The sequence below is a fragment of the Netta rufina genome (genome assembly GCF_964035555.1).
Source record: "Netta rufina genome assembly, chromosome: 23".
Classification (NCBI taxonomy): Eukaryota; Metazoa; Chordata; class Aves; order Anseriformes; family Anatidae; genus Netta; species Netta rufina.
Window position 1 is genome coordinate 618140 of NC_140147.1, and position 24436 is coordinate 642575.

At 67.0% G+C, this 24436-nt stretch overlaps 2 protein-coding genes across 4 annotated transcripts; one reads left to right on the forward strand and one right to left on the reverse strand.

Moving 5' to 3' along the window:
• The first annotated feature begins 97 nt into the window (after window positions 1–97).
• On the forward strand, window positions 98–12325 carry TRIT1 (tRNA isopentenyltransferase 1). The gene is made up of 11 exons (XM_084300485.1): window positions 98–201; window positions 3768–3908; window positions 4343–4441; window positions 4633–4781; window positions 5593–5735; window positions 6000–6111; window positions 6392–6504; window positions 7460–7537; window positions 8928–9037; window positions 9366–9483; window positions 11804–12325. Exons 1-11 carry the CDS (start codon window positions 196–198, stop codon window positions 12028–12030), a joined length of 1296 nt encoding a protein of 431 aa, XP_084156611.1. The 5' UTR covers window positions 98–195; the 3' UTR covers window positions 12031–12325.
• Window positions 12326–15058: 2733 nt separating this feature from the next.
• On the reverse strand, window positions 15059–18717 carry LOC311218215 (CYFIP-related Rac1 interactor A-like; the record flags this gene model as incomplete). Of its 3 annotated transcripts, XM_084300830.1 has the most annotated exons (11): window positions 15059–15122; window positions 15216–15286; window positions 15473–15599; window positions 15688–15767; window positions 15938–16054; window positions 16171–16248; window positions 16433–16569; window positions 16744–16849; window positions 16917–17038; window positions 17388–17467; window positions 18612–18717. In XM_084300830.1, 10 exons carry the CDS (start codon window positions 17458–17460, stop codon window positions 15059–15061), a joined length of 975 nt encoding a protein of 324 aa, XP_084156956.1. The 3 variants fall into 3 exon arrangements, with proteins under 3 accessions (XP_084156956.1, XP_084156955.1, XP_084156957.1); XM_084300829.1 differs by lacking the exon at window positions 17388–17467 and having other exon boundaries at window positions 18612–18681; XM_084300831.1 differs by lacking the exon at window positions 18612–18717 and having other exon boundaries at window positions 17388–17568.
• Between the last annotated feature and the right edge of the window lie 5719 nt (window positions 18718–24436).

The following is a 24436-nucleotide window of genomic DNA, read 5'->3' on the forward strand; positions in this document are numbered from 1 at the left end:
CCCCGGTCCCGCCCGCCCGTTCCTATGGCAGCCCGGGCTATGGCGGCGGCGGCGGCCGCGTTGTGCACGGGCCGGGCTCCTCCGGGCCCTCCGCGGCCGCTCGTGGTGATCCTGGGCGCTACCGGCACCGGCAAGTCGGCGCTGGCCGTGCAGCTGGGGCTGCGCCTGGGCGGCGAGATCGTCAGCGCCGACTCCATGCAGGTACCGGGGCCCCGAGCCCGGGGTCGGTGGGGACGGTGCCGGGGGATGCTCCGGGAGCGCGGCCGCTGTGTCCCGGGAGGGGAGTTTGGGGGGTTTGGGGGGGTTTTGGGGGGTTTAGCAGCGTGTTTTGCCGGCAGGGGGGTGGGAGATGCAGGTTTTTTGGGGAAAAGCAAGCAAACGTGTTGTGATTTTAACTCGGGAATAAAAACTGGGAGTGTTGGCTGGGGGGAAGCATCGGTGGGGTTATCTGCGTGGGGCTGCTCCTGCTGGGGGGGACCTTGGGGTGTGGGGACCCGCGTGGGGCTTGGCAGCAATCCTTCCCGCTAAGTTAGGGTGCTGTGTGCAGGTTTGCAGCAGTCCTGGGGCAGAGCCATAGGGCACACGTGGCAGTCCGTGTCCCCGCGTTGTGCTTCGCGTGCTGCTCGGTCAGGGCTGGCAGCGGGTCTGTGCTACGGGACAGCACGTGGGGATGGGTGAGGATTCGATGCAGCAGCCAAAAGGCCAATCCTCCTTTCCCCATTCACTCAGCAAAAGGATGTCAGCAAAATATGGAAAATAATATTAAAATATTATCACAACCTGCTGCTTGCCAGGGACGTGGCCTGCAGCCTCCCCTTCCCTGCACGTGGTCCAGGCACCATCCCCAGAGGTCTTTAAAAGACGCCTAGATGTAGAGCAGGGAACTGAGCCTCAGTGTTTTGCCTCTAATTGCTTTCGGATTTAAGAGCTTCATCACAAAATGTGGAGTTCAGCCATCGTGGGGATTGTGTTACTGTTTTAGCAATGTGTTTTCCTTCCTAATCAACACTTTTATTATTATTTTTCTCTGATTGGAGCACTTCCCATCAGGTTAACACTTGGGCCTGGTGTGGTGCCAGGATGCCCGCTGTGTTCCAGGGCAGCTTTGCTGGGAGCCCCAAGCTCTGCGGAGGTGGCTGAGGCGTGCCGTAGGCCCTCGTTTCATGCCCCTGGACGCCTTGAAGCGTGTGTGTTGTGCTCTGGTTGTTTCGGAGCCCTCTGTGGGAACGCAGGCACTGGGAGGACTCTAGCTGCAGGTGCCCAGTGGCACCCAGGCCGAGTGGCTCTCGTCCTCCTTCCCTTTTAATCTCCTCCTGGTGTGACTGCACAGCGAGAGCCAAGCAGCCCCTGGGATCTTCCTGCCTCCCGCGTGGCCTCGTCCAGACCCCAGCTGCCTGCAGGCACGGCCACGAGCAGCACACCGTGCCGTGCCGCCCCCACTGTGCCCCAGTAACCCCCGTGCCCTGCTCAGGCAGCCGCAGCAGCCAGCTGGGTCTGCCTCCCGGGCAGCTTTATTCCTGGGGAAGAAGCCTCGGTGCTGCACATCCCCGAGCTGGCACCAGCGTCCTCGCAGAGGAGTCATGGGGCGAAGGAACCCCACTGCTCGCTCCCAGCCGACAGCTGCCCCCGACCGAGTCGCCCCGAGCCCCTCTGTGCATTCGTGGCTGTGCCCTGCTGGGTGCTGCAGGGGTCTGGCAGACGCTGGCAGTGTCTGGGGGCAGCTACTCGAGCTGGCATAGCTGGCAGGGCACCCTCTGTCTCCGGGGCGCCTTCGTCAGCGCTGTGGATCACCGTGGTGAAGTTCCAGACTTAGCCGCTGCCTGCACGCGGCCCTGGTTAATCTGATGGCCCCTTAATCTCTCTTTTTGCCCTTTCTGGTGCCGGTTGTCATCCTGGGAGCTCCCTGCAGCAGCAAGCCGTTCCCCTGCAGGGTGCATCCAGCCTCGCCTCGTTCCCACTGAGGGCGCAGCGGTCGCTGGAGGGTCCGGGCCCTTCCCGGTCCCGCTGTCCTGTCCAGGTGTCACCCTCGGAGCGGTGATGAGGTCCTCTGGAGGCTGCTGTGCGCGCTGGGTGTGTTTGTCAGTCAGTGTGTCACCTCGGGACGTCTTAAGGGCTTTGGCAAAAGCTCTGCTGACAGCTTCTTCGTGGCAGGGCGCAGAGAAAGGGGCGAACCTTGCCTCCCGTTCACCCTGGGGCGTGCTTTGGGGCCTTCCTCCAGCTCCTAACCAGCTGGGCCGTCCCTGGGCCCTCGTGGTGCTGTGGGGTTGGCGTGGCCACGTTATGGGGTCCCTGCTGCGCACCCTCCGCATGGCTCAGGGTTCTCGACGCTGGGCCCTCGGTGGCAGAGGTGGGAGGGCACCGCCAGGGCTAAGTATCTTTAGCCCTCAGCCTGCGCATGGTGGCTCGGAGGGCTGCTGCTCCGGGCTGCTGCTAATCTGTTTGGGGCCTTAGGAAGCACCGAGGGCTTATCTGGGCCGCTCGCTGGAAATAGAAGCGAACGGCGGGAGGGAGGAGGGCTCGGAGCACGGCCTGGCCAGCTGGGGGAAGGCTGTGCGCGGGAGTGAAGGCTGCCTTTGTTCCCTCCCGGCCCACACAGACACCGCATTCCTCCTCCTCTTGTTTCCAGACGTCCAGGGAGGCTCTCGGTGTTTAATCTCCAGGGGAACCTTGGGGGATTTGAGCACGAAGTGCAAGCCCCAGCCCTGCCCGCGTGGTTAGGGGTGCGCATCGGCTGGGGTGCTGGGAGAGCTGGGGTGCTGGCCCAGCTGGGGCAGGAAGGCACCGAGCCAAAGCTTGTGGGGTTCAAAGGCTTTGGATCGGGATTTTGGTGTCTGCTGGAGACCTGGGCTGGGTGGGCAGGTGATGGCCAGGCTGCAGGCAGCCCCGGGGTGTGTTGGCACAGAGCTGCCTCCCAGCCTCTCCTGCCTGCTCCCGGCCCCTGGAGCCAGCCGGGTGTCTGCAGGGCAGAAAGAGGAGCATTTCCCTGCCCTCCCGCTCCCCCCTCGCTTCCTGCCCCCGGGGCAGCCTTTCTCCAGGACAGTCGAGGCTGCGGTGGGAGAGGCAGGGAGGGAGCGGCCGCAGGCTGAGCCGCCCCAGCTCGTGAGACGAGCAGGGCTCGGGCTTCCCTGCCCCAGTAACCCCAGTTCATCCCAGCCACTGCTCCTCGCCTCCTGCCCGGATCACCTCTGCCTCACCTTGGCCTTCTGCCGGGGACCGGGGGTGGCGGCAGGTGGGGGCCATGCTGCAGCTGGGGGCTTGGCAGCTCTTCAGGGGGATCAGGGGGAAATTTGCTCCTGAGTGATGGAGGAGGCAATGGCTGCGGCTGTTCGCAGGCCCTTCTCCCCACACCCAGTTTGTCCCCGGCCGGGAGGTGCCGAGAGCTGCCCACGTCCTCCCTGTGCCTGGCACCGCGGGCCTTGGTGTGAGGCCAGCATCCTGCACAGCAAGAAGGGCTCCGTGTGCCCCCTGCCTGCTGCCAGCCCCTCAGGACGGCCACTGTGTGCGTCCTGGCTCCGTCCCTGCCTGTTGATGTTTTGTCAACTCAGCAAAGCACCAGAAGAGGCATCCCGGCCCCGGCAGGAGCTGGCAGGGTTCCCTCTGCCCTGCGGGGACGGGGCTCCTGCTGCCTCCTGCACCGCTCCTCGGAGACCTCACGGGGCTGGGGGCAGTGGGGGCAGACTGGGGTTGGGCCTGGGGGAAGGAGCAGGGCCGGGGGGCTTCATGGGACGCGCACACAGAGGTGGGTGATGGACTCGTCTCTTCCCCAGGTGTACAAGGGCCTGGACATCATCACAAACAAGGTTTCTCCCCAGGAGCAGCAGCTCTGCAGGCACCACATGATCAGCTTTGTGGATCCCCTCGTCTCCAACTACACGGTGGTGGATTTCAGGGACAGAGCCGTGGCTCTGATATCCTTCCAGCTGCGGGCTGCCTGGCCCGGCAGATTCGGGCTTCCCTCCTCCACAGACAGCCCTGAGAGAGAGCTCGGTGTTTGCCCCGGCCCTGGGCTCCTCGGGGGAGCTGACTTGTTTCCAGAGGATGCTTCTGGCAATGGGGGCTCTGAGCTTCTTGCAGCCCTGGGCAGGCCCCTCGCTGCGCCCAGCCGTGCTGAGCCGGGTGCTGCCCTCCCTGGCGGTCCCTGCATGTCCCTGAGTCTTGGTGGCATGGGGTGGGGGATGAGGGCGAGCCACGGCCCTGCTCTGCAGCCTCAGAGGCTCTGTGGGCTGGGAGGGGGGGATCTGGGCCCCAATGTCGTGGGGTGGCCACAGGGGTCAGGCCCAGCAGGCGCTGCCTGCAGCCCTCCGCACCCTGCGCCTCTGCTTGTGCTCCCTGACTGCGGCACATTGAGGACATCTTCGCCCGAGACAAGATCCCGATCGTCGTGGGAGGAACCAACTACTACATCGAGTCCTTGCTCTGGAAGGTCCTCGTCAGCACCAAGGTACCGAGCTGGGGCTGCCAGAGCCCTGGGAAGGGGGGAGCCCACGGCTGGGCATGGTGCTCCTGTGCCAAAGGGGGCAGGGGAAGCCAGAGGCTCCTCTTGCACCCCTCGGGGCTGGGCTGGGGGCTGTCCTGGGGGCTGGCAGGCCTGCAGGTGAGCGTCTGTGCTCAGGGCTGCCCGCTGCCCCGCAGGAGAAGGCCAGCTCAGCCCCCAGCCCGGCCCCCGACAGGAAGGAGGAGCTGGAGCAGTTGGACGTTGTGGAGCTCCACCGCCGCCTGAGCCGGGTGGACCCCGAGATGGCGGCCAAGCTGCACCCCCACGACAAGCGCAAAGTGGCCAGGTGAGCCCGGCGTGCTCAGCACAGCACCCGTCCCGAAGGAGCTGTGTGCCTGGGCTCATGGCACGAGGGGCTCTCCCATCCCAAGTGGGTGCCCCGAGCCTGCTGAGGACCTCGCAGCACCGATCTCAGACCCTCGGCCCCGCTGCCCCCAGCCCGAGCTGCCCTTGGGGTGCAGGACAGCGCCTCGTGCACGGCGGGGCTGCTCCCCAGCAGCAGGGTTTATCTGGAGCTATTTAAGGAGCAAGCTGCCGCGCTGGCTCAGTCACATACCTGAGCTCTGTGGGAACAGCAGGGCAGCAAGACCAGGCTTGCTGCTTCCTCGGGCCCATCCCGGCCGAGCCCTGGCCTGGGGGGAGCAGAACGCCGCCCACCCCGTTCGCACGGTGGGTGCGGGGGGACGGAGGGCTGGGGCACGCCGTGCACCTTCCTCCACCCCCCTGGCAGGGCTGGGGCTGGGCTGGGGCGAAGCTTCGCAGCCTCCCGCAGCGCTGGGCCCTTCCCCGCAGCCCTGCCTGGGAAGGGAAGGGCTGGAGCCAGGGGCCCGTCCCCTGCAGGGCTTGTGCCGCTGCCAGGCAGGAGGGGGTGGCTGCGCTCTGGGCTCCCGGGGTGCCATCGCCGTGCCCCCGGGACCTGGGTGTGCTCAGGGTGCCGGGCACGGGAGGGGGCAGAAACCTGCCCTCCCCCCCCACATGAGAGGGCTGGATCGCGGCGGGTGTCTGCGGTTCCTTGTGCTGCAGCCCCCGGGGCTGCTAGGGGAATGGGAAAGCTCGTCCTCACCCAGCCTCTGAGCTATGTCTGTCTCTGCTTGCAGGAGCCTCCAAGTGTTTGAAGAGACAGGGATCCCCCACAGTGAAATCCTGCACCGGCAGCAGGAGGAGGAAGGTGGTGGACCCCTGGGGGGGCCCCTGAAATACCCAAATTCTTGTATCTTGTGGCTCCATGCAGATCAGGCAGGTGAGGGTGGGCTGTGCACAGCCCCTGGCTGAGTGGGCGCAGCAACGGGGGCGAGGGCTGGCTCCCTGCTCCTGCCCCAGCCTCTTCCCTGCACGAGGCAGCAATTCCTTGGCACCAGCAGCAGTGGCAGGGGAGTCGCTCCCCCCGTCTGCTGGGCTCTGCCTTCCTCGGCTGGGCTGGGAGTGCCGAAAGTCCGGCTCTGGGCCTCCCGAGGGCACAGCTCAGCACCTCCTGCCCTCCTCCTCCTCCTCCTCCTCCTCCCAGCTCTGGACCGGCGGCTGGAGCAGCGTGTGGATGACATGCTGGCCGCGGGGCTGCTGGAGGAGCTGCGGGACTTCCACCGCCGCTACAACCAACAGAAGGTGGCCGAAAACCGGTGGGTGAGACCCCAGCTCCCCCTGCTCCCAGTCCCCCCTCCCTGCCTGGGGAGGTTTGCAGCAGCCAGCTCCTCTCCCTGGCTTTCCCTGCCCGTCCTTAGCCCAGGGCTGGCCAAACAGCAGCCCCCTGCTGGGGCTCAGCTCTGGATTTATTTGTCCCGGACCTCCTCCAGACCAGAGCTGGGCGGCACGCAGGGATCCCGGCTGTTTCTGGAGGGCTGAGATCTCCCCATCCTGAAGGAGACGGCCCTAACCCCTGCCTGTTGCCTTGCTCTCCAGCCAGGATTACCAGCACGGCATCTTCCAGTCCATCGGCTTCAAGGAGTTCCACGAGTACCTTGTCAGTGAAGGGAGCTGCTCGCCCGAGACCAGTGCCCTGCTGCTGCAGAGAGGTGGGAGCAGCGCCCCGCGTGCCCCCCGTCCCCCTGCCCCACACGGAGCCGAGCTCAAACCCAGGGCAGGTCCCACGGGGGCTGAGCTGCACCTTCCTGCACGCAGTTTGCACTTCGAGGCCCGAGGGGCAGGGGCTGCAGTGCCCCAGAGCATCCCTGAGCACCCCCAGAGCAATTCCTCCCTCCTGCCCCACTGGGGGAGCTGCAATCTGGAGTGGCAGTAACGTGGGTGAGGGGATCCCGGCTGGGTGGCGACTGCTGGGGAGAGCAGGGCTAGGGAGAAGAAATGAAACAGAGCTCAGAAAGTCCAGGCAGACCCTGCTGTTAGGGGAGGAGGGAGCTGCTCTGCTCAGCACGGTCCTGGGCAGCGTCAGGCCGTCGAGGAGGGTTCGGTGCCAAGTGGAGCTGGAGGCCGAGGAAACCATGGGTGTGATAAAGGGCTTGAAAACAAGTCTGGTGCAGGGGGGGCTTGTTGTGTCTGCGAACGGGGAGATTACAGAGGGATACGATAAGTCCGGCACTAAATATTGAAAGGCTGCACAGTGGGAAACTGTCCTCTGGGCCTGCTGCAAACACAACGAGGAGTCCTGGGCTCGGTCTGGGCAGAGAAGTGTTCCCGTGAGGTGTCAGGAGAACCGTGCAGCCCACAGAGGTTGTACCTGCTACAAGCTTCTGGGGCAGTGGTTTTGGGCCCTCTCTGGGACGCCTTGTCCGTCCCTTTTGGGTTGCCCCTGCTCTGTCCGGCAGGGGTTGGTGTTTTGCTGTGACTGCTGCTCGCTGCTGGCTTGGGGACCTCCCAGCTGGCACCACAAACCCTTCCCTCAGAGCAGCACGGTGCCCCCAGAACAAACCTTCCTTTCGTGTGCTCCCCCCGTGCCGGATCCAGCAGCCTCTTCTCTCCCCGCTCGTGGAGCTGTGCCCAACTCCAGGCTTTTTGCTTCCTCTGTTTCCCAAGGGATCCAGGCCCTGAAGCAGGTGACCAAGAGGTACGCCCGGAGGCAGAACAAATGGGTCCGCAACCGCTTCCTGAGACGTGAGTGCTCTGCCCCCGCGCTGCCTCGCCTCCTCTGTCCTCACATCTCCCACCTGGCCATGGCGCTGTGCACGTTCCTCTCACCCCAGGACACCCACAAAGCCGGCTCCTTCCCCCTGCTGCTCCCGTACCTGGGTGCTCATCAAGGGAGGATTTTCCCCTCCCAAGAACAAAGCAAGCGAACGCTCAGCCCCGTGCCCAGGTGACGATGGCCGCAGTGTCCCTGCAGCCTCCCCCCGATGGCTCCCAAGAGGCTGGGGGGGTGCCCAGCAGTACCCACACGCTCGCCCCCTGCACGGCCGAAAAGCCCAGCTGCCAGCTGCCCTGGGATTAGGAACGGGAGCCCCTGGGCTGCTCTGGGCCCTGCTGGCTGCGGTGGCAGGGAGCCAGCAGGACTGCCCTGCCCCAGCCCCAGCCTTGGAGCAGGGCCAGCAGCAGCAGCTGGGAGCCGGGCACTTGTTGAAAGCTGCTCGGTGGGGGCAAAACAACAACAACAACAAGAAAAAAAAAAAAAAGGCAGGGGGGGAACGCGAGTCAAAAGACAGGCTTTGATCTGGGTGCAAAAGCTTTCCGGCAGCCGTGTGCTTGGTGGCTGTGGCTCACCTTCCTGGTGGCAGGTGTGCTGCAGATCGGCGCTGTTGGGAGCCTGGCGGTGGTGCCAGCAATAAAGGCAGCACCTGCTGGGGCCGGCACGCGGCCCCTTTGATGGCTTTGTCCCTGCGGGGCTGATTGCTGCGGGCAGGGGAGCCGTGGTGGGGCGGCGACATCGCTGGTGGGAGCTGGTGCTCCCCATCTGCAGCCTCCTCACCTCGCGGGGCTGCAGCCAGCACCCTTTGCCCTCGTGCTGGGCTCGGGGGGACCAGAGGGGTGGCTCTGAAACTGTCTGGGCAGGTGGAGGCACCGGTAAAGGCTCCTGCTGTGCCCTGCTGCTGTGAGCTAAGCGCGTTGGCCCTTGCAGGCAGTTCCAGCTCTGAGCTGTGAGCTGATCAGGAGCCTGCACCAGCAGATCCCCACTCAGGCTCCATGGGTGCATCTCCTTGTCAGCACAGCTTTGCTTCATGCCTGGATCTAGCTTTTGATCTTCTGCAGCCTGCAGTGCGCTGCAGTAGCGCTGAAGTGTTTGCTCGGCGCGCTCTGCTGTTGTAACGCTGTCCTGAAGGCAGGCAGCCGTGCAGATGCTCCCCCTAGGTCGTAGCTGTTCTCACAGTTTGCCCACGAGCTGAGGTCTCTGCTAATTCTGGCTCCAGAAAGGCTGGTGCTGTGTCCTTCTGAGTGCTCGATGCCAGAACAGATCCCCTGTGGCACAGAGCAGACCCCTGGGGACCCTGCTGGGGGTGCTGGGTGCCCCCGGCTGCGGTGCTGGCAGCCACCCGCCGTTGTCTCCCTGCAGGTCCCGGCCCCAACGTGCCCCCGGTGTATGGCCTGGAGGTGTCTGATCACTTGCGGTGGGAGGAGGATGTGCTGAAACCTGCTCTGGAGATCGTTGAGAGCTTCATCCAGGTACAGGATAGCCGGAGCTAACGTGCGAGCTGTGGCTGTGGAGCCCGTACTTTGGTTGCTCCAGGCCCCATAACTCAGCTCCCACAGCTGGGGCTGTCTGTGTGCGTGTCCAGCCCTGGGCTTTGGTTACCTGCAGTGACCGTGCTGAAGCTGAGAATTTCTCCTAATGCTCAGTACTCCGCTTGTCCTGCGTGGTAAAACTGCAGCCCCTGTCCCGCTGCCTTGGTGTCTGAGCACAGAAAATTCAGTCTGAATCCTATCCAAAGCGAGCGCAGCCACAGCGAGTCCTCTCCATAGCAAGTTATTTGGGGCATTGTTTAACCCACAGGGACGTCAGCCCCCGGCGGAGCCTGTAAGGATGGAGTTCGATGCGAACGAGGACAAACGGCGTCACCGCGTGTGCGAGCTCTGCCACAGGGTCATCATCGGGGACCGGGAGTGGGCAGGTAGGGCCCAGCGGGGGGAGGAAGGCTCGGGGCTGTGCCCAGGCTCTCTGCAGAGCAGGGCAGCTTCCTTGGCTGCCTGTGCCCGGCCGGCCGACCCTCGACGTGTGATCTTGGGCTTTCAAGGACTGTTTACAGCCCGGCTGTGAAAGCAGACATTTGCGAGCCCGGGGGGGGGGGAGCAGGAGCTGTGCCACAGCAGCCATCTGCCGGGCTGCCCCCCTTCCCCGGCTGCCAGCCTGCCAGACGCGGGGGGCTCGGCGCAGCATCAAACCTCCGAGCTGCCCGTGTTTAGTCTGGGCTGCCGGCCCTTTTCGGCACTTCAGATACTTTTGTCAAAAGGCAAGGAACAAATTTATTCCCCCTAAAACGTTGTTGCGTAAAGCGGAAGTTTCTTGATGTTTTTAATAGCTCAGTTACGCTCCAATATTTCCTATTTGTGTATTCTTCCTATTTGTGTGTTTTTCAAAAAGAAAAAAAAGTATTCCTAGCTGTAATGGCAATAGGAAAGGATTTTCTATTTTCAATAGACTTACTTTTAAAAGAGCTCAGTTGGGATCAGATTAACTCAGTGAATTTATCTGCACTGCGAGGCTCATGCTGAGAACCAGAAACAAAAAGCAGCCGAGAAGCTGGCAGCAGAAATGAACCTGGTAAATCTCCACGTGCTGCCCGAGTGCAGAGACAATGCACAGAGAAACTGTGCCCAGGCTTTGAACGAGCCGTTTATCCCTATCGATCTGGGGAGCTGCCGAAAGCAGCTGGGAGGTGGCTCAGAGCAGGGAGCTCGTTACAGCGAGAGCAGTTTAATTGCTGTAGCCAGTCTGAGCTGCGTTAGCTCCGAGGTGCTCCGAAGAAGCTCTGCCTGCTCCACAACCGGGGGCTGTGGAAGCGGTCAGGATCCCTGCAGCCTGCCAGCTCCACAGGGTTTATGGCAGAGCTGGAACTCCTCAGGGTACCCCAAACTCCACAGCAGTGACTGCCGACCCCCTGGGGATGTTGTTCCAGGTCCTGTGCATGGACACCTTTCTGAGCCCACCCCAGCTCTCTGCATCTTGCTGAATTTGGCTCAAATCTTCAGACGGCAGGAGAAAAATGGCCCCAAACTTGGGTGTAACTGCAAAATGTGAGAGCTCAGAGGGAAGTGAAAACAGCAGTGGGGGCTGAGTCAATCTGCAATCTGGTCTGCTTCCCTAGGACAAGTTACAGATAGTTCTGGGAACTGTTTCCCAGTCCCTCGCTGGCTCTGGAAGGTTTTTACATTTTATCTAACTTTGCAATTTGTATGGACTTCAAAGAGCACGCCTCCCCAGGCACCAGCTGAAATCAGTGTTTTTTGCAGCCACTGCAAGCTTTGGAGTTGCTTGCAACAAATTGCAAGAGGTGAGACTTCATTTCAGGCTGGGGGTGACCCTACAGCGCTGTGATAAAGCAGCAGCTTTGCATGTCATTGCATCCTTTGGCAGAAAAGGAGGACTGGAAAGCACCTCGGGGCCTCGATTCGGCAAACACATACCCTCGTTTAATTAAGGCCCTGCTTGGAAAGTTTGCTCTTTAATTGCTGCTCTGATCTCTTGGAAACAGCAAAACCGCCCTGCTAGGATGTTACATCGGTCTGCTCAGACAAAGCGTCTTCTGTTTAGATAATGCCACCGATACGGGAGGTTTTGCTGCCCGTAACTCTGTGATTTTAAGCAGAAACGCAGCTCTCTCTCCCCCGGTGTGTCAGTACAAGCTGCTTCCCTGGGGTCACGCCTCTGTTCCCTCAGAGCCCCGGTAGCTGCGAGCCGTGCCCTGCAGCCATGCAAAAGCTGGGCTGTGCTCCGGGCGCCGTGGCCGTGCGGGTTATCCCCGTGCTGTGGTGCAGGCAGCTGGGCTGGGCTTACAAATGATCCTGGCGGCGCTCCACGGGCTGGGGGCGAGTTGCACAACCTCGCCTGCATCCTGCAAGGTGCCGCCCGTTGGGTAACACTCGCCTTTCTTCTCTGCTCCCGGCGCTTGGGTCTCAGCTCGGAGGTGCTGGGGTGTTGAACCCTGGCAGTCTGGAGCTTTCTGTGTACAGACCGGGCGTTTGTCCCTCTCCCAGTCCTTCCTCTGCTCGTGACAAGGCTTGAAAGGGTTGTTCCCCTCGGTGCCCTGATTATTTGGCCTGGAAGTGCCCTGAGAAACATTCAGGGCAGGGCCGGGGAGTTCATTTTTTTGTGGGAATGGCCTTGAGTGGGAGAATGGGAACGGAGGGTGCTCTGTACCCGCTGGGGCTCGGTTCGGGCGTTCCCTTCTCCACGTTCCCCAGAGCTAAATGCTTGTTTGCCTCTTCCCCCAGCTCACACGCGATCCAAATCCCACCTGCACCATCTGAAGAAGAGCAGGAAGCTGGAGGCTGCCAGCCGTGCTGCAGGGGGGGATGCTGAGGGCACCGAGACCTCGGGCGAGGAGCGCAGCGTGCCTGTGCCACGGGCATGGAGCCGGGACGGCGAGGAGGCACCGGGCCCCGTGTGGGCTCAGCCTGAGCGAGCTGAGACACCGCGGGGGGACGAGGCGGGTGTGTGAGTGACAAAGGGACAACCCGAGGCTGTGTCCGAGCCTCTCACGTGGCCTTGTCCTGCTGTGTTTCTGTGCTTCTGCACCTGGAAAAGGCTGGGCTGGGGGCAAGGCTGCGGGGAGCGTCCTCCCGTGCCCAGCGTTAACTCCTGCCCGAATCGCAGCGTTGTCCTTGGGGGGGTCGAGCCTCTCCCGCTGGCATGCGGATGTGCTGTTCTCAGGGACACAAACACCCTGCACTCCCCCGGCTTGGCCAGGAGTGCAGCTCAGGGGCTGAGTGAGTTCTTACTGCCTTTATTGTGGAGAGGATATTTTATTGCTTTTATATGGAAATAAAGCCGCAAGATGATGGCAGGTTCCACTGCCTGTTAAAAAGTTCAGCTTTCTTGCTCTCTATTTGCAGCCGGCCCAGGTTCCCTGCTCCAGGCACACGCGGGGCAGGATGTCCAGCCCTGGCCCCTTCTCCCAGTCACCTTTCCTACAGCTCCTGGAGGAGCCGAGCAGATGTTCCCAGCTCGGCAGAGGCCGGGCGCTCCGTATGCACGTAGCAGGTGCAGAAAGAGCTGGCACCTGTTAAACAGGAATTGGGAATGATCTCATCGGGTTTGCAACAGATGAGGCTGTCCTAGTTAGAGCTGAATTCCCGGGGGTTTACACTGTGGTTTGGCAGAGGGAACTGGCCCTGCATTTGAATCCCTGCTGCTGAGCAGCACATTCCTCGTGCCGCGGGGCTGTCTCGGCGCTGTTCCTGGAGGACGCGAGCGCCCTCGGCACCACCTCGCTCCCCAAGGGGCCGCTCTGGTGAAAGCCACGAGGGCCCTTTCCAGGACGTGTGGAATTCTTCTGGCAAGGGCAATCACGATGGTCCCTCCTGGGAGGGTTTTGGGGTGGGAGAGCACAGATTTCTCCTTCAGCTGCTCACGAATCACCACGAGGCAAAAGACCTCTCAGCCCGCGAGGGAAGGGGCTGCGGGCAGAGCTGCTGCCGCGCTCTCTCTGGGGATTAGGTTTGGCCTCAGGCTCGTGTTCCCCAGCGCTGGATTATTTCTGTAATGGGGCAGCTGCCTGGGGCCACTTGATACGTGTGTGTTGGCAGCTCAGACCAGAGGGGACTTTGAGTTTGCTGTTCTCTGCCAGCATTGTGCAGAGCTGGGCACCGCGTTGGTGTCGCTGGGTCTGTGCAGCGGCAGCTGAGCACGGGTTGGTGTTCCTGCAGAGCCAGGGCCAGTGTCTGCTACGATTTTGCTCTCCAGGGCCGAGGCCGCTGCCTGCCGTGGGGAGGACACAGCTCGGGGCCTGTGCCCGAGCTCCGTGGAGGGGCTGCCTCCAGCTCCGTGTCGGCTGCTGGGCTCTGGGCCCTGCTGAGGAGGTCGGTGTGGTTTTGGGTTTCGGGCTGCCGCCAGGCCCCTGCTTTAGGGCTGGGGAACCGGGGACCGGCCCCGCTCCATCTGCCCGCCGCTAATCCCCAGACAAACGCAGCTCCTCCATCTGTGCAGCCGGAGCCGCCCAGCCCATCACACCAGCCACTTAATCTAAATGGCTTTGGCCAAAGATAAGGTCATTAATTACAGCGGGATTAGGAAACCTGCGGGCCTGGCGTGGCGTGGCGGGGCTCCCCCCTGCAGCCTCTGCCCGGCCAGGCCCAGCGCTGGGCACGAGGGCTCGTGGGGGGGCAGAGCTGGGCCCTGGGGGTGCTGGCACCCGGGTGATGGGGTTTGGGGTTTTTGGGGGTCCCCAGACACCAGCAGAGCTCGGTGCCAGGCATGGGGGTGACTGGGTCCCGGAGGTGCCGTGGCACAGAGAGCATCCCCCCCGGCTCTCCTTCACCCCTGGGTGCTCTGTGCTGCACCATGCCCGGCTCAGCCCGGGGGGGGGCTGACACCCCCACGGCTCCTTGGCCCCCTCACCGCCCCCCCTCACTGCTCCCGTCCTGCTGCCCCCGGTGGCGGCGGGGCCCGATCCTGTCCCTGCTGCCCTGCAGGGACCGGGGGGAGTGCGGGGTTGGGGCTGGGGGGGGTGGGCTGGGGGGGGCCGTGTCGCAAGAGCCTAAAAATAAAAGTGCCGTTGCCCGAGGTTGTGCAACAGCGGGGGGGCGGGGGGGGTCCTGCGCTGTCATCCCCAGGGCTCGGAGGGGGTCCCGGGGGGGGACACCCGGGGGGGTTCCTGCAGCAGCCCCCGAGGCGGTGGCCGGCCCGCGGGGGGTGCCGGTGCCACGGGGGGGGCCGCGGGGGGATCCCCCCCGATCCCCCGCCCTGAAGCCGCCGGGGCCCCCCCGCGGTGGGGCCGGTCCGAGGAGGGGGGGGGGGGGGCACTGTGTGTCTGTGTGCGGTGTCACAGGGCCACCTGCCGGCAGCGGCTGCTGGCCCGGGGACAGCCCCGGCAGCGGGGGGGGGACCCTGGGGAGCAGCCCCCCCCCGGCGGCCCCGGGGCACCGGCAGAGGCGGGGGGGGACGGGGACGGGGACGGGGACGGGGATGGGGACGGGACCTGCCCGGGAAGGGGCGCACCAGAGACGGCCCCGCTCCGGCCACGAACGGGTTAAATGCCATTTTATTTCACACCCAAAAAAAGAGAGAAAAATAAAAGAAATGTACAAAAGAAGAGGTGAGTGGCGACTGAATTCCTCGGGACATCGCCCGCGTGGGGCCGAGCCGCAGCAACGCCCGCGCCCCACGGGGGTGGGGGATGGATGGGGGCGACTCCGGCCCCGAGCCCCCTCCCCAAAACGAGCCCCAGCCCCATCGCTGTGCCCCCCCCCGGGCCGCATCCTGCCCGGCCCCAGCACCCCCAGCCCGGGCTCCCCGGGCGCTGTGCCCCCGCGGTGCCACCCGCAGCCTGTGCCCAGAAGCGGCTGCTGATATGGGAGGGGGCCAGGAAGGGGGGGGGGGGGAGGCCGTAGGGGTGTCCTCGGGCCGTTTGGATTTAATTGTACGTTTCTGTGTGTTTATTCTGTCCCTTCTCCCCCTGTACAGACGAGCACTATGGTCATGGGCGTAGATAACTCGGTGACGTGCGCTGGTGGCCGCGGGCACCGCGCTCACTGCAGCAGGGCCCGGACCTGCTTGGACGTGGTGTCGTCGTTGAGGTGCCGGGTGGTGTACCTGGGGGATGGCGACGGTCACCTTGGGGGGCCCAAACCGCTCCCCCCGCAGCCCCCGGAGCCGTGGCCCCGTGTCCCCCGGCCCCCCGCTCACCTCAGCGCGTTCAGGAGCCCCTCGGTGCTGGTGGAGGGCTGCTCCTTCAGGACCTTGATGCACCCCTTCATCTGGCACCGAGCAAGAGAGGCAGTGAGGGGAGGTGCCCCCGGCCCCCCCAGGGGGGACAAATTCCCCTCGAGCAGCCCGGGGATGTCCCCAGGGGGCCTCCATCAGGAGGGACCCCGCAGGCATCGTGGCTGCGTTGGGAGGAGCAGAGTGGCTGTGGCACCCCCTGGGATCCCCACGCCACTCACATCGATTTTGGAGGTCTTGGCGAAGGCCCCCACGGGGTGGACGTGGTCGTAGAGGATGATGACGCCGACCATCACCCGCATGCAGAAGAGGAGGGTCTCGGTGTTGGTGAAGCGGCTGCGGTACTCCCTGCACCACGGGAGGGGATGGGTGAGCCTGGGGAGGGGGAAACACGGGGACCCCAGCACCGAAACCGAAACGCCCCCGGGGTACTCACGGGGTCTCCAGCATCACCCTGCAGACGCAGGCCATGGTGCTCAGGCAGTCGGTCGTGTCCTCGATCGGGAGGGTTTTGTTCTGAAACCAGGCAGGACCCCGGGGCTGTCACCCTCACAGCTCCCGGGGGGGGCACAGCCCGGCCCCCCAGCCCAGCCTGGTCCCCGCACGGAGCTGGAGCAGGAGAGGGGGGCTCGGCCCCGCTGCTTTGAGCCTTCTGCCCCCGCTGTGGCCCCCCCAGCCCCGCTCACCTCTGAGACGAACTTGGTGGTGGCGTTGCTGAGGGTTTTGAGCATGGGGGTGGCCTCGGCGTAGAAGAGGGACATCCTGTTGGCCATCTCGTTGTTCACCTCGCTCTCCGCATCCAGCTGCAGGAGACGGGGGGAGATGGGGCTGCACCCGCTGCCCCCAGCCCAGACACCCCCAGCCCTGCTTGGGGAAGGCAACTCTCGGGGGATAGGGGGGGGGGGCACCGGCCTCTCACCTGCAGGTTGTTGATGCGATTTCGGCTGATGGTCCTTCTGTAGTAGCTGAAGTCGTTCTGGATGGCGGGGTTGGTCATCTGCGGAGGGGGGTCCACGTTAGGGGCTGGGGCTGTCTTGGCATCCCCGGGCTGAGCCCCGTGGTCTGGGGGCAGCAGTGCCCCCCCCCAGCCCTTGTATCTTGGCACCGTGTAAAATCAGCTGCAGTGCTGCAGGGGTGGGTGGGGGGACACCGGGGGACCGGCACGGGGGGCACGGGGGTACCTTGAGCTCGTCGAAGCTGAGGGTGAAGTGCAGGATCTCAGCGAACTGCTTGGCCAGGGCCTGCTCCCGCTCCAGGTGCTGCGTGGGGGCGTACGGGGGGCTGGTGAGGGCCTCCAGCAGGCTGCGCAGGGCGTTCTCTGCGGACAAAGCACCACCGGTCACCGCCCCAGCTCCGGCTGGGGAAACTGAGGCACGGGGCAGGGCACCTCCTGGACGGGGACCCCCGGAGTTGCTCTGGTCCTGCGTTGTGGGGGGGGCACAGGATGCAGGAGGGGGTGCAGGGGGGGGGAACGGGGGCTCAGAGCCCTCACCGAGCCGCAGGGAGAACTCGTAGAAGCGCTTCAGCTTGGCGACCAGGGGGCACACGGCGCTCCAGGCCCTCTCCTGCAGCCGCAGGTCCCCGGGGTTCTGGATGGCCTGCGGGAGGGCGGGGGGGGTCACCCCGAGCCGCGGGGCAGGCGGCGGGCAGGGGGGCAGCACCCACCTCTCGGATCTCCTGCCCGGCGCCCGTGTAGGACTGCAGCTCGGCCAGGACGCCCTGCGCCTCCTCCAGCACGGCGTTCACCTGGTTCCACACCGCCGTCTCGGCCTCCGTCGGCTGCGCATCTGCAGGGCAGCGCCCCGGGGAGAGAAACCCGGAGGGCTCTGAGCGGGGCCCGGGCAGCCGGAGCCCTGCCAGCCTGCGCACCGGGTGCCCAGGGCCCCCCCGGCGGCCCCCAGCCCCGGGCCGAGCCCCCAGGGCTGCAGGGGGAGAGGGGCAGAGCGATAGCTCCTGGCCCTGGGTCCGCCCCGGCGGCTGCAGCCCCCTCCCCGGGGAGCCCCTGGGACAGTGGGGAGGGGGAGGACATCTGGGATGGGCGCGATGCGATGGGCGACGGGGACGGGAACTCAAAATGGCGTGGATGTGGAACTCAGAGTAAGTAAAACGAAAAGGAAAATAAAAATCCCATCTCACTTTCAAAGTCAAGGAAAAAATTAGGGCCTTGGTCAAGCTCGTTATAAGTCAACACTTTAAGAAGGTTCCCCATGTGAAACCTGCAAGAGAAGAAACAAGAGGAAAAAAGCATGGTGGTGAGGTGGGGCTCGGGGAAGAGGTGCTGGGCTGCGGGCGGCGGTGGCGGCGAGAGCCCCGTCCTCCCCGCGAGCACCGGGGGCTCGAGGAGCTCCCGGTGACCCCGCGGAGCTCCTGGCCCCGGCGGCAGCCTCTTCCCCCCGATGGAGATGGGCGCTGCGGATGGGGTGATGGAGAGGAAGGAGCGAAGGGAGGACAGAGCCGCCGGGCTCCGGCGAGGAGGGCGATGCGGTGCCGAGTCCCATGGTCGTGGCTGCGGGTGGCTCCCCTCTGGCTGCGGAGCTGGCCCCAAAAACTGGGGAGCACCCACAGCCCCGTCCCCCTGGGGTTGGGGGGGCTGGAGAGGGCTGGGGGTGGTCGCGGGCTGCACGCACCCAAAGGACCCGCTGGGAGCTGGGCAGGTCCCGTGCCTCAGGTCTGGGGTGGCTGCAGGGCCCCAGCCCCCTGGTCCCCGTGGCTATTTTGGGATGTGCCGGTGCTGGGGACGCAGCGAGCTGCACACACCCTCTCCCCGCCGGGCCGGGGCTGGTGGTTGCTGCTGCACTATTTTTACACCCCTCGCTCTTGCTCTGAGCTGTAGCCCTGGAGGAAGGAGGGGGAGAGGCAGGAAGGGGGGCCACAGAGCTGCACCGAGCAAGGCACCCCCATAACACCCCCCCACAGCCTGCAGCAACCACAGGCCACGCTCCCTTGGCCCAGATAGCCCTGGGCCACCTTGGGTTGGGGTCCCCAAGCCCCTTCCCATGGGTGCAGGCTGCCACCAACACCCCCTGGCCTGGTGGGCAGCACGGATCCGTCCTGCCCCCCTCCTGTCCCCAGCCCCGGACTGTCCCCGCCGTGGAGGTGGTGGGGACGTGCCATACGGCCACCCGGTGCCACCAGCTGAAATGGCAACAGGCAATAGGGCCGCTTGGGCCAGGTCCTGCTGCTGGGACGTCCCCTGCACCCCTGCCACTTGCTGGGGACGTGTCCCCACACAGGACCCACGGGGAGCGAGTGGGGACACAGGGCTGCTCGGGGACACTGCGCCCGTCCCCATCTTCTGGGGAGCAGCCACCACGGTGGCCCTGGTCCCCTCCCCACGCCCGCCCTGCTCACGGGACTTACTTTCAAAATCCAGGAAAAAATGAGGACAGTTTTCTAAATCTTTGCCCAATACCTTTATCAGGTTGCCCATGGCCAGCAGACCTGAGCGAGAGAAACAAACAGAGTGGAACAGCACCGGCACCGGCCGCTGGACACCCCGGACCCCCCGAGCCCCCCGCCGCCAACGGCACCTACCTGCACCCACCCTGCCGGGCCCCGCGCCCCCCCCGGCCCCCGCTGCACCCTCCTGGCTGCGAGGCTGCGGAAACGGGGCCGCCGTCCCGGCACCGCTCTGCTTTCTATTTCTCGAGGCGGGGAGGGAAGCGGGGCGCGGGCTCGCGAGCGTCGCGCTTCCTGTGGGTGCCGCTGGCCGCGCCGCCCCCGCCGAGGCGCCCGGCCCCCAGCCTGCCGGGACCAGGGGACGCCGCGGGTGACCCCATGTCCCTGCGTGATGGGGTGGGATTTCTGCCCCACAGACCCGGGCTGGGGGCCTGGCACCCACATTGGCACCTCCCGCCCACCCCCGCGGCTGCGGCCCCGGGTCCTTACCTTGGTGCCCGGTGCGGTGGCTACGGCAGGAGCAGGGGCTGTGCCACGTGCCTGGATCACTTCATGGGCCGGCAGGGACCTGCGGGGGGAGGCGTGAGGTCAGGACCCCCCCAGGCAGCCCCCACCAGGAGGGGAGGTGCCGTGGGACGCCGGCTGGCAGCCACGGGGACGGTTGGCGGCGGCGGCGCGTGGCCCTTCCCGGCGGCCCCGCACACCGCTCCGCCAGCCGTCACCTCATTTGCCTCCGTTATTTGTTCATTGCCAGCAGCCGGTGGTTTTGGAAGCCGTCCAGCGCTTCCTAGAGGTGCGGTGCGCTCCACCACTTCTCCAGGCTCACCAGGCACGGGCCGAGCATCCCCAGCCCCCCGCGCCCCTCGCGGTGACCCCACGGCTCGGGGACGGCTCGGGGACACCCTGGGGTGCGGGGCAGGCACCCTGGGGCCGGGCCATCGCCCGCCTTGGGGGAGCCGAGAGATGTCAGCGATGACTTTCCCCGTGCTGCTGGTTGGGTTTGCTCTTTTCCATGTGTTGCACGAGGGGCGCTTTATGCTGCTGCTGAGCTGCACCCCAAATCCTGCGGGTGCCAGGATGCCGCCCCCATCCCCTGAGCCCCCCGGTTCCAGCACCGTGCGGGTGCTTGGGGTGGCTCAGCCCTCGTGCAGGGCGCGGGGCTCCCCCCAAACCCAGCCTCCAGCTGTGCAAAAGCAGCCGTACCAGGCCCTAAGGGGGGGCTGGCGCTGGGGGTCCAGCTCCCGGCACGGGGGCTGCGGGAGGGTTTGGGTTGGGTTCTGATCCCTGCTGTCAGCGGGCTCTGGGAAGCAGCACTGGGATTCGGCAGGTTGTAATTAATCGCTTGGGTCTAATTAATGCGGCCGGGGAGGGGGGAGCTGGAGGAGACCACAGCAGAGGGGTGGATGTGGCTGCCTCATGCCCGGGATGGGGCTGCAGCCCCCCAGCCCAGCACCCCCTGCTCAGCCCCACCGCAGCCCCTCAGCAGCGACACTGATGGCTCTGCCTTCCTCCTCCTCCTCCTCCTCCTCCTCCTCCTCCTGGGCCTGGTAGGCGCTCAGCAGGGGGGTAGAGCATCCATGCCAGGCCCTGACGGACAGAAAGCCCATTTTCCTCAGGAGAAAATGAATTTCTGCCTGCTGGGACCTCGTGCTCCAGCTCAACCCGAGGCCTTGCCGAGAGCTTTCCGCGGCCTCGCCTCCTGCCCGCTGCCGGCAGGGGTCTGTGCGGGGTGCTGGGGGCAGCGCTGCCCCCCCTGCCTCAGTTTCCCCCCCGGCAGCCACTGCCCGTGCCCACAAAGCCCCCCCAGGGCTGCCCCAGGGCGCTGACCCCGGGGTTTGTCCCTCCGGGTGCTGGGGTGTTTTTTTGGGGTGTGCTGGGGGGGGTGTGCAGCCCCCAGGGCAGGCGGGAGGCTCGCACTGGCGCTGCTCAGGCATTTGCATAAATTCTGTGATCGGCATCCTCTGCCCGCACCCAGCTTGTCCTTGACAGGCCGAGAGCGGCCGAGGGCCGGGGTTTGTCACCGCCGCATCCTGACGGTGCCCGGGGAGGGGCACGGACGGGTCCCCGCAGCCCCTGCCATGGGGACACCGGGCGCGAGGCCTGGTGTGGGGCTGGGTGCTGGGGGGGACGGGGACGGCCGCAGCCCCTCAGCCCCGTGCCGGGGGTTGGGGACGTGTGGCAGCGCCGGGGCTGGGCCCCCGTGGGCTCTCCCCATGTCCCCGCGAGGTTTGGGGCTCAGCGCTGGGTTTTTGCCGTGCCCTCACCCCCTGCCCACACCCCGCGGTGCCCCCCCCCGTGCCGGCTGCCCCTCGCCACGAGGCTGCCCCGAGGGCACCGCGTGCCCCAAACCCACCGGGATGGACCCCTCCTGGGGGGCTGCCCCGAGGGGAACACACACCCCAAACCCACCAGGACGGACCCCCCCCCCCCCGGGGGCTGCCCCGAGGGGCGCTGATGGAGAGCGGGGCAGGGCTGGGGGCAGCGGGGAGCCCCCGGCCACACCCGGGGTGGCCCCAGGTTCCCTCCCGGCCCTTCCCCGCACCCCAGGAGCCCCCTGCCCCGGGGGGGGGGCGTCCCGCTTTGACTGGGTTGCCCCAGGCAGGGCCTGATCCTGCCCCCCCCCCCGAAACCCCCCCCGCGCTCTGCCCATCACCGGGGGGCAGCGATGCTCCGGATCCGGCCACCGGGGCCGTCCCCACCCGCGGGCTCGGTTCGGGGCCGTGCCGGGGGTCGCTTCCCCTCGCCCCCCCCCTTCCCCAGCCGGGTGCCACCGCCGAGCCCCCCCCCCTCCCACCCCCCCTTCGCCCCCCGCCCATCCCCGCCGCATCCGCAGCCGTTCCCGGCACCTTCACCCTGGGGCGCCCCACAGCGGGGGGGACCCCCGGCGAGCCCCCAGGGTGGGGCCGAGCCCCCCCCCCGCCTTGAGGACCCCTCAGGACCGACCCCCCCCTCCCTCCCCAGCGGTGCGGGGGCCTCGCTGCGGCCGTTTTCCCGCAGGGCTCCCGCGGCAGCCCGGTGGTGGTGGTGGTGGGGGGGTGATGCTGGGGGGGGGCTGCTCCCGGCCACCCCCCTCCGCCCCCCCCCCCGGCCCCGCTCCCCCCCCGGCCCCCCCCCCCGTGCTCACCGTGGCGGCGCGGGCGGGAGGCGGCCGTGCGGTGCCTGCGGTGCTCCCGCAGCGCCGTGCCGGGGGGGGGGCCGCCCGCCGCCTGCGTGCGAGCCCTGCGCCGGCTGCACCACAAAGCCCCCCATGGCCCCCGGCCCCCCCACGCCACCGGGGACGGTGACGTCTCGAGTGCGAGGAGCCGGGGACGCTTAACCCGCTGCGTGCCGGCAGCACCACCGCTGGGGCCTGCCCGGGCCGCGGGGGGGGGCTGTGAATTTGGGGAGGGGGGAACGGGGAGCCCCCACGTTCGCTGCTGCTGCCCGTGCATCGCTCCCGCTCCCCCCCCCCTCCCCGGTCCCTTCCCGGGGGGCAGCGGCACCGCCCCGGGCCGGGGCCGCCCCAGCGCCGCGACCCCCGCAGCGGGGCCAGGCGGGGGCTGGGGGGCGGTGGGGCCGGGGGGGGGGCTCAGCTGCCCGGCCGGGGACCCCCAGCGCGGGGTGTGCCCACCCTGACACCTCAAACCTCCCCTTCCCAGGGCAGTGCTGGGCATCAGGGGGGGCTCAGCGAGAGGCCCCCCGGTGCCCCTGCCCCCAACCCCAGCGCCCCCACGGGTGCAGTTTGTTTTTTTTTGGGGGGGGGGCACCCAGCCCTGCCCGCGGGGCCCGATGCGGCTGCGGCCGAGGTGCGCTGGAACAGCCCCGGGCACCGGGAAAAGGGGGGGGGATTCTGTGGGGCCGCGCACCCCATGGCTCACAGACACATCCCCCGAGGGCACGGCCCCCCCCCGAGGGCTCGCCCCCCTCCCGGGCCGTGCCGGTGCCGCCCGCAGCCGCTGGGGGAAGCTGCAGCCCTTCGCATCCGCCGCCGGGGCCGGGCTGGGGGGGGGCTTGAGGGGCCCGGGAGGCACCGGGCAGTGGAGGGGGGGGGGACACTCGGGGTCCGGGGGGGTCGCTGCGGCAGCGGGGAGCGGGAGCGGCCCCCCCGGGCTGTTCAGTGTTGGCCCCATCGGGTGCCGCAGCCCCCGTCCCCGGGGCGTCCCCTGGGTGCCCCCCACTCCCCGCCCCTCCCGGCCCGTGCCGAGGGGCCAAATCCTGCCCCCCCCCCCCCCTCCCGGTGGGGATCCGGCCCCGGACACACCAGGGGAGCTGCATCTGGCCGCGGGGGGGTCCCAGCCCTGCCCGCGGCCAGCACCCCCCGGCGGCCCAGACCCGCCCCCCCCAGCACCCCAGTGCCAGTTTCTCCTCCCAGCATCCCAGTACGCCCCCCCCAGTAACCCACCCCGCCGCCCCCCCCGCTGATTGACAGCTCTCCCAGCCAATGGGTGGGCGATGCCGTGGGGGGGGGCGGGCGACCCGCGGCTACAAGAGGGGCGGGAGCGGCGCGGGGCAGGGCCGGGGGCTGCAGCGCGGCCCCTCCGGTACCGGCACCGGCTCCGCTCCTGCCCGGCGCCGCCGCCCGCCAGGTAAGGGCCGTCGGGGCCGGGAGCCGCTTCCCCCCTCCGCCGTCGGGCCCCGGTGTCGGGCAGGCGGCGCGGAGCAGCGTTGCCCCCGGACCCGGCTCCGGAGGGTGTCGGGGCCGGAGCCTCCCCCGGGGGGGGCCAAGCACTCCCCTGTGTGCCCCTGCCCCAGCCCGGCCGCCCCATCCATCCCCAGGGCTCCGAGCCCTGCTCCCTCCTTGGGGTGCGGCTGGGGGGCACAGCCCCCTGGGTGCCCTGCGCTGCCAGGGTGCCGGCCTGGGGGGCATCCTTAGCGGCCCCCTTAAGGCTCCTCTTCTGGGACCAGTGGCCAGGATGGTACCGGTACGGTGAGAGGAGGAGGTTGGGTCGGGTCAGGGTCTGGCCCTAGGTGCTGCCCCCCAGGTTGGCATGGTGTGTGCGGGGTCCTGTGCAGGATGGGTGCTCGGGGTCTGTGTCCCACAGGAGCCTTTGTGCCCTGGCCTCTTTGGGGGCTTCACTTGCAGGATGAGGAGCTCCTGAGGTGCGGTGCTGCTGGCAAAGGTTCTCCTCGTTGCTCCCTCCTGGGAAAAGGAGCCTCCCGCAGCTCTTGTGTGGCTGAGAGGGCACCAGGGGGGCCGTGAGCATGGCACATCCTAGGGGTTAATGGGTCCCTGGGGCTGGGCTGCGGTGCCAGGAGGCTGGCGCAGCTCCGCAGCCGTGCCGGGGGGCTCTGGGTTAGCGCTGAGCTCCGTGGGCGTCCGGACGCTTCCTGGGCTCTGGCTGCCGAGGGCTGGTGGGTTCAGCGCTGCTGCGGGCGGTGACAGATGCTGGTGGGATGCTGGGCAGGAAACAGCCTCAGCTGCTGGGAGCGGGGCTGGCGGCAAAGGCGAGGAGCCTGCATCGTGCTGGGGGGGGGCTTCTGCCCATCCCAGGGCACCCCCAGGTCCCGCGAGCCCACGTGGCCAGGAAATCCGCTGTGCAAAGGGCAACAACGGGGCTTGGTCGGGCTCCAGGTGAACTTCTCCTCAACTTTATGGCGAGAGGAGCTCCGGGAGCGCTCAGCAAACCATCTGCTGCTCGGGCTGAGCGGTGCCGGCAGCCAAGGCTGCGTGGGAGCGGGCACGGCGCGTTTCGGAGCCGCTCCGCCTGCTGCCCACGCACCCATGGGCTCGGCAGCGCCCTGCTGCACCGCGGGCAGCCCCAGGAATGGGGGGCGAGGCTGCAGAGCTGCCCCTCACCGAGGGTCAG